At 35.6% G+C, this 9,383-nt stretch overlaps 1 protein-coding gene across 1 annotated transcript in view; it reads left to right on the top strand.

Moving 5' to 3' along the window:
- Positions 1-257: 257 nt before the first annotated feature.
- acer3 (alkaline ceramidase 3) overlaps positions 258-9,383 on the top strand; it is a 93,005-nt gene continuing 83,879 nt past the window's right edge. The window contains exons 1-2 of the mRNA XM_039744534.1: positions 258-442; positions 6,562-6,672. Of these exons, the coding sequence (XP_039600468.1) occupies positions 340-442; positions 6,562-6,672 (214 nt within the window). The 5' untranslated portion in view covers positions 258-339. The remainder of the gene's footprint in view (positions 443-6,561; positions 6,673-9,383) is intronic.

Below are 9,383 nucleotides of genomic sequence, written 5' to 3'. Positions count from 1 at the left end.
ATGTATTATAATAAAATAAAATAAAAAATCAAAGGATATCAAATCCAACGTTTTAGCATACAAAAAGTGTTGATATTTGTCGAGACGCATTCAAGAGAAGAACAAGTATACAGTACAGTATTACCATGCCTGGCAAACATTTTCAAATCAGCAGACCTACGCAAAGGTGCCCAACACATTCAAAATTCTGAACATAACTTAAGAATATTAGTGTGCGTAGACTTCCTGACGATTCAGCAAGTCTCGACAGCACACGCGCCCCGCCGCGCCGCGCTCATATTGCGTTTCTATGGTGATTCGCTGCCGTGTCCCCTCCCCGCGTGCCTCGGCTTTTTCATCATGGCTCCTGCTGCGGACAGGCCCGGCTACTGGGGCCGGCCTACCTCCACCCTGGACTGGTGTGAGGAAAACTACACTGTGTCTTTCTACATCGCAGAATTCTGTAAGTTAACCAAGGCCCTCCGGAGCCGCGAGCTAGTGCTGGGTATGCTCGTGTGCATGTTGGAAAGCGGAATCAAACTGACATTGGTGATCGTCAACCTTGAAACTCGCGTGGCCTGCGTGTGTCAAATGTGGTTATATGATCGGAGAGGTACTCGCGTGTCACCGCCCATTACAGGCGACGACTACAGTTTTATAGAGTTTAATTACGACTGTAAGAGATTAATCTGTACCCAGATGTCTGCTCGTAAGACAATATCCGCATACTGCCATTCAAACGCTGGCGAATCAGCCTATGGCTGTTACTCATTTGTTTTTTCCATGTGCTGTCAGAATCTCATTAACTTATTTAGTTATTTCTTTAATTCATTATTCGCCGTGCTTCGGTCATAGCTGATGATCGTACAGGTGAACATCACTGTATTGTACAATCAAAACTAAATTGCATTTCTAAGCTGTTGTAAGTAGTGGTTCGTTGGAGTTTTGTAATGCAAGAAACAGATGTTCATTAAAACTACATCCTTTCCCTCCCCGAAAAACCTTATTGTTATCTTTTGTGTCATAGCAGATTTGTAGTATGAAGTGAGGTAATCTAGAAGAGATTAGTGAACAGCAGAATGTGGAGTTGTCCAGTTCTTGAAATCTCTTGCCTCTGATGGTTTTCAGTGCCTTTTTCAGTTCGGCACATTTCACTCATCAATCGCCGTTTATTTTAAGGTTAACCATTTGTTTTAAAAACAAATCTGATGATTGTCTTCTTACAGGTTTTGCTGTATATCATCAGAAGTAAAATGAAGTATACGACTTAATGGAAATTAACTGAAGGTTTTTCTTATACTGTACTTGTTAAACTATGTATCAGTTCATTTTATTCATATACAATTTACAGTTCTGTTTTTACATATCACACGTCTGATGATTTGTAAAAGAAGAAAATCCTTCCATCGGTTATCTAATTGGCTTAATCCAGCTCAGATTTTTGGCCAGAGCCTGGTGTAAGAGGATATTGGGTGCAAGTCAGGAGACAATCCTGGATGGTACCTAGTCAGTTGCAGGACACACACGCTCACTCATGTAAGTCACAGGGAGGAAGTAAGAATGTTGGCAAATGTGGACGGGCACCTTAACTTTTATTTTATTAAAGTAGGAAAAAAGTGCAGAATCATAGAAGAAAAGGCTTAAATGTGAAAAAAAACAAAACATTTTTCTTAGTTCAAAAATTAAAAGAGTTTGTTATTTCATGCATGACACTCTGAGCACAAATAACCATCTAATTAAACGGATTCAATCAAATGCAATAAATACTGTCCGTTGAGAAAGTTGCTCAACTGGAAAATCAACAGCTACAGTACTTTTATGAAGAAGCACTGTTTGCCAGAGTTTTTCAGGAAAAGGAATTCTACTGTTTGTAGCCTTAGTGGAAAAATAATTCCAACAAACACATTAAAGAGTTAACTACTTTAGGTAAAAAATCAAGCAGAATTAAAATTTTGGCAATAAAATTCACACATTTCACTCAAGTGGAGTCCTTGTAAAGCTTACTCAGTGTCATGATTTGTCTGCTCCTTGGCAGCATAGTTAAAATGGAAAGCCAATTGCAAACATTACCCCTGAGAATACTTGCTACAGACTAATTCATCAGGGAGATATGCTAATTACGAGTTTTATTTTTTATTTTCTGAATGCAGCCCTTTTATTTCATTTACTGACTTGTGTTCACTCTACTGTACAATGAAATGAAATAAAAATGTCAGATAGGAAAACATGAATGCCTTGTATTTGAATTAGAACAACATAAAGGAAGACATCTGTTTATGGTAGTTTAGTACAACTTTCCCAATATTTCGTGGACGGGGTACCTATCCATTGCAGAAGTGTTATCTTTTTTGTTCAGCCAAATTACCGTACATGTTAAGATTCCTCCATCACATTTTGTTTCAACAATGTTTCCTACCCAGAACCAACTGTTTCAGTATATACTGCATTAGTATATGATAATTAGAAAGAAAAATGCTTTGAAAAGTACAAGAAAATTTGCCAGTTTGATCAGTTACAACATATATCATACATAAATTGTTTGTTTCTTTTAATATTAAGGCATAAACTGCAGTATGTAAACTTGATAAACAACTATCAATAAAGGGCATTTATTTAAGAAAAGAGAAAAAAAGCTAAATTAAGTTCATTGATCCCCATCTCTCTAGTTAGAAAAAATGATCAGGTACTAAGGCTCTCTGGAGAAACAATTATTTACTCAGCTAAATTTTGGTAAAATACACAAGTTCCTCCACTTAAAAATGTATTCGTTGCTGTAAAAATTCTTACTGAATCAGCAGTTTCATAACATAACAAGCATCCTATTGACCTGGAAAAAATATTTCTGTTATGCACTCACTACCATTCAAAGCTTTACAACTCCTTACCTGTCTGACTTTTCTGCATCTTGCAACTCTCGGTTAGCTGTGTGTAAATGTGGGTGAGGGCATGAGTCTCCCCATCTTGAGTTGGCTCATGCCTTGTACAGTGGAACCTCGGTTCACGACCATAATTTATTCCAAAACTCTGGTCGTAAACCGAAGTAATTTCCCCCATAGGATTGTATGTAAATATAATTAATCTGTTCCAGACTGTATGAACTGTATGTAAATATATTTTTAAAGATTTTTAGCACAAATATAGTTAATTATACCATAGAATGCACTGCGTGATAGTAAACTAAATGTAAAAACATTGAATGACACTGAGAAAACCTTGAACAGCAAGGAAAACTAACACTGCAAGAGATGAACCACTTGCTAAAAACACTTTTTTTTTTTTTTTAAATGAGTTTTAAGCACAGGGAAAAAATGAACATTTGAAAAATCCTTAATTTAATAAACCACCAAGAAAAGTAACATTGCAACAATGTACGCTACGAATCGATTGCTGTAAACAGAATTGAAGGTTAAAATCAAATAGAAAAAAGTCTTAATTAAATACAATGAAGTTAAAACAATGCTCGGATCTGTCCCTTTAAAAGCAAGCCTTATGCGTCCAGCCGTCTCTCTCTCTCACTCTCTCTCTCTCGTGTGTGTGTGTCTCTCTCTCTCTCTCGCGCTGCACAGGGAATGCACAGGGAGAGACGGAACATGTGCGGAATTCATCGGCACGCACAAACCGAAAGGGAAATTGGCTTGTTCGTATACTGAGTCTGTGGTCGTGAACAGATGCAAAAGTTTGGCGAACTTTTTGGTCGTAAACTGATTTGTACGTGATCCGAGACGTTCGTGAACTGAGGTTCCACTGTATATAATAATGTTGGGGCAGGCCAAACCCCAACTCCCAGCAATGCTTAATTATATAAGTGAAATGCTGAGTAGTTGTTTTCCTTGTATGTCCCTTCCCTAGGTCCTTTTTTCTAAATAAAGGTACTGCTTCCAATATTTTGGCCTTTTTTGGTGTCATCCTACAAAAGCACACTATTCTTTTAAAGCATACAAAATTAACTATTATTTACTTAACTTTCATTACGTGTTTAAATTGACTGAGCATATGAAATATATTATTATTTTAAATCTGGGAAAATTAAATTCTTTAGTACATCACAACACTTAATAGTCATAGTGTTCATTTATACACTGTAGACACATAAGAACACCATTTAAACTACACAACAGATTGTTTTACATCTGGAAGCAGAATAGGCACCTTCAGTAAAATATAACTTAGTTTGGGATAATTTTGAAAGGGTGATGATATTTGCTGGAAACTGTAATGCCACACCTAAATGGAAAAGCCACATATCTACAACACATTACAATCTACAAAACGTGGATGGTGCTTGCAAGGTCAGACTACAGTAATTTACCATATTGGCAAGACTAGCCAAGGAATATACAATAATTGGCATCAAAATCAATGGAAGTTGTGTATCGTGATATAACAAGATATGTTACCAGTTATCTTGGTTGATGGCAAATACTTTATTTACCTAATCAGTTATCCTGAGCTAGAGTACCACATATCATCTGCAGACACTGTCACCACCTGTATGGAAAACAACATTTTACTGAGAAGTTGCAAGAACTGAGAACCCTCACAACTGACCTTTTTCCCTGCAGTTGACAGCCCAGAGGAATCTCAATATGGTGACATTAAATAGCCGAAGACTAGAAGGTGCAATTACAGATTAAAAAAAAAATCTGATGATAACATACAGCTGACAGCTTTGCAAAGAAGCTAAAAACTGTCATCTAGACGGGAACTGAAAGGCAAAATGGTTGTGTGCATTTATGATAACTGCCAAGATATTATGGGCTGTGAGTACCCCTATGCTTGTGAATGGGGCTTTGATTACTAGGCATAAACTGACTTAACATGCATTCCAACAATAGCGAGAAGTCACCAGAGAATGCTTGGAACATCAGCGCCATCAGAGCAGGTGTTTTTCTTGGCTGTCGGCACAAGGACTAATCTTTCGGCACACCTCATTTTTTTTGTTTGTTTCTGTTTTGATGATTCATTTGCTGAGGCACAAATATATAGTATTCGAGAAATATATAGTATTCAAGAAATAGCAGAAACACACTGAGTGACACAGCTTAAATATAAATGCACAATCATTAGTCTTTTAGTATACTTTTAATTTAGGCATGCAGACTTATTGTTTGTAGATGTTTTTTTAGATTCCTGACAGTTAACATGCTATTCAAGTGTCTTTTCATGGCGACTTTTGTGAAATTCACTATATTCAGTTTTGAGTTTGTTCTTCATCAATACACGTTTATTTATAAGAATGGAGTAATGCACAAATTTGACAGTATTTAGACTTGAAATATTATGGAATCAAGCAAATTATTAAATTAAAATGTGTATACATCTGAAATGAGATTACATAATTAAAAAATCAATGACCATGGTCTCTGCGTGTAATGTATTTATTAAAAATTGACTATTTGGCACCTTTTCTTTCTAACAGGTTGAAACTATAGAGTGTCAACACATTAGTTACTCATCCCTTTTAGATACTTTTATTTGTGGTATTATAGCATCCTACACATGTTAAATGCCCTCAGTTATACACAAAATTACACAGCATACACACAATTCTAAACATTTAAGTCAAATATATATTCAAATCCTGATTAAGATAAACATTTTATCAAGGCAGAAAAATGTCATTAATCAATGTCATTCCTAGAGGAGGAGAATAATAATAATAATAATAATTGTTATTATTATTATTATTAATAATGGTAGAATTAACAATGTGCTTCAGGTGCTCCAAGCTTACCTTGGGGTCATGCAGATTTTTTTAGATATTGTTCATTACAGCCAGCAGCTTAAATATTCATGCACACATTCAGAAAGATTTTAATTATACTCTTTACTTTTAACATTAACTAAAATATGAAATTAATATACTGTATTATAGCTATAAGGCAGCAGACTTTGCTATCTTGCTTCCTATTAAGTAAAATACAATGGCAAAACATAAAAAAAATTGAAATGTGTTATTAATTATTGATTAGAAAGTTAAAAATAACTTCAAATTATTGTTTTGAATTTTAATTTTTCATAATAAAACTTTTTATGATTTGAGGTTACATTTTAAGATTTTAATAATTCATAACATATTCGTAATACTTTTTATCTATATTCAAAAATATCAAAGCACAATATATTAACCTTTTTCATTGTAATGTTTATTACAATTTTTTTTTTAACACAGTTTTGATATTTATAATCATTACTTGCATCATTAACACTGCATTCAGGGATACTTACAATTACATAATAAATTACTACCAGTAAATAATGTGTTGCCAATCCTGCTGGGGATCCCTCTTATTATTAAAGTTTACAACTAAGGGTTGCCTGCGATTTTGAAATATTGTTTGTGGTTATTATAATTAAAGCAGATTGACAAGATGTAAAAAATGGCATCTTGTATGAGGAGAAATTCATTGTGATTGGCTAAATATTGTTCTATAATATTTAGAATATTTCTATAATATTCTTGCATAATTAATTATGAGAGTTATTAAATGAAATTAAGGTTGGTGTATGTTGTAGTTTTTTCTTCAGTAATTTTTAATATTAAGCATTCATTATATTATACATTTTATTTTCCTCTTTCAGGGAATACTGTGAGTAATCTGATCATGATTCTACCTCCTATTTATGGTGCCATCCAAACAGTAAAAGATGGCCTTGAGACCCGTTATGTTTTTGCCTACTTAGGACTCACAGGTAAGAATTTTTACCGAGATTTGCACAATTGCTTGATTGCTGGTGAAAAAGTAGTACTTTACTATGTAGCAGTTAATTCATTATTGCATTTTAGCATGTTAAATCAATAGAAGTGCTTGATACTAGGAACAGTTGTTTAAAAAGAGGGTAGCTATTGATGCTTCATAGAGAGCTTTCGTTTCTGTGGCACAAATAATATATGTTTTATTTAACTCCTGTTTCACAACTTATTAAATATGCAGGCTGATAAGACTGACAGTAAAGCTGTGAATAAGAAAAGGATAAAGAGGAGGAAGTGACAGATGAGCTTGGCAAGCAAAGAGACTGTGGTGGTAGATCGACAAAGAAGAAAAATATTTTCCAACATAGTTGGCATAGAAGAGTTGTATTCCATAGTGCTCTTGTACTTGAATGATGCATACACGCAGAAAAGGCAAATTGTTTACTGGTTACTACAGTTTTGAGATAAATCCCATGGCCTGACAGTAGGACTGGGTGTCAACAATGATATTCTGATTCGATTAGATTTCGATTCACAATGCCCCAATTTGATTCAATATTGATTTTATCTTGAATGAATTAGCGTGCACTAATTAATTTGAAGTGCTGGCTTTTTTAGAGATTACTTAACCATGCTGAAGGCAGTAGCTGACATCATCTACACTGGAATTTAACGGAGCAAACACAAACTCCCAATAAGGTGCAATATTGACTTTATTAAGGGACGGGCAAAACCCCAGGTGGAGCTCACAACCCCAGTTGGGCTGCTAGTCTTATGCAGGAATGGCAGCTGAAGGCTGACCTAGGAAAGCAGTTGAAGATTCCGGGTGACATTCAGGGCAGATTTGGTCCTAATATCTGGCCAGTCTAAGCTAGTGATCATGGTTGAGTTTCTAGTTCCCTGGGAAGACTTGATAGAGAAGGCCCATGAGCATAAGAAGGCAAAATACCTCAACTTGGTAGAGGAATGTAGAAGGCATAGGTGGAAGGCCTGATATGAGCCAATTGAGGTGGGCTTTGCAGGGCAGTGTCTACATCGGGCACTCAGTCTCCTTGGCATAGAGGGTTGCAGGAATGAAGAGCCACCAAGAACATCATTGATGTTGCAGAAAAAGCTTCAAGGTGATTGTGGATTAAGAGGGGTGATCCATGGTGCAGCACACTACTTGGACACAAGCTGGGGACTGATCCCCCACAGCTGGGTCGCCCAGGTGAGGGTGTCTGATGAGCTAAGAACTGAAACCCCTTATGATCCTGGTTTCATCACTGATGATGCGTCCAAGTTGCACCACTTGGTGTATGAAGAAACAAACATAGAGAACATTAATATAATATGACATATTTGAGTAACAATTTATTTGAAGGGTGTCTGCATAGTGACTTCATAACCTATGCATAAGCATGGAATGACATTTAAGAAGATATACAGAAATACCTGATTAGTAATGAACAATTTAACAACAGTATTTGGAAAATGCAGAACAAAATATCATTGATCTTTAATATTAAAAAAACTTTCCTAGTACTACACTTATTCATAATTCTGCATAATATTGCTAACATATGTATCGTCATCAGAGTCCATACATATTATGGGTTGCTGCTTGTTTTGATACAATGCAATGGCATGTACTTCATGAAACATCAGTATCATCTTACGAATAATATTATTATAAAATAGTCAAATATTTCTTCGTAAATAATAAGTATGTTTTTCAATAACCTATTCATGTGTTAGGAATCTAATGTGTTATGAGCTAAGGAAACGTCTGCCAAGTATACTGGACCAATTATCGTGGCCAAAAGGTGACCTGAGCTGTGCAGCAGCAGTGCAAACCCTGCAACACCATGCCCCCGTGAGATCAAAGAGGAAAGAACGCAGTCAGAGTCACGCAATCATATATTTTATCAAAACTAAACAGAAATGCCAAAATAATAGTCATAAGTCAGAAAAAATATGTAAGTGTTTTAAAGGCAGAAAATTCAAAGTGGTTTGTCATGATTGAAGCCGCTGGCTTATTCTATTTTTTGAAGTCACGCTGAAGGCCCTCTAAACTGTCTGTGCTGAAGCTTAGCACTTTTTCTTCACTTCACATCTATCAAAAAAATAGAAACGTCTTGTAAATAGTAATAAATGTTTAGTTATTATTATTATTTTTAGAGTCTCCTGTGTTTCAAAGTGGGGGGCAACATTAGGCTCCATCAAGGTTTGTTTTTTATCTCCACATGGCTAATTATGCATACATAGGGCGCACGCCTGTACTCCTATACTGACGTGTAACCTGAAGATTGATCTGCACATTTGGCAACAGAGATAGCTTATTATTTATGCTGTACATATTTCATTAAAATAAAATTTTGAGAGTCTGCATTATTTGTTAACTGTTTTACTACTAACTAAGTCCCAACAGAGTCTGTAATGCAAATGATCAACATTATATACCTGGGGGTGCAGTCCCATCCAATGTTGGTTGCTACAGCTCCGTTGGATGTCGCACCTGCTTCACAGAGCATTATGGGTCGCTGGGGAATAAAGTTTTCCTAATCCGGCTGAATTATCAATTTAAAAAAAAAAAAAAGGACAAATGCAGTCAATTATCTGTCAAAAACGCTTTGCTGAAATTTGCTGATCAACACTAGTGACTAATATGGCCACTAATATGATCTGTGTGGTACAGCTTATGGAGCTACTTTATGTCAGTTGCTTTGCA

This window comes from Polypterus senegalus, chromosome 2, assembly GCF_016835505.1.
Source record: "Polypterus senegalus isolate Bchr_013 chromosome 2, ASM1683550v1, whole genome shotgun sequence".
Lineage (NCBI taxonomy): Eukaryota > Metazoa > Chordata > Cladistia > Polypteriformes > Polypteridae > Polypterus > Polypterus senegalus.
Note: the sequence above shows the minus strand (reverse complement) of the source record. Positions and strands in the feature narration are given on the sequence as shown.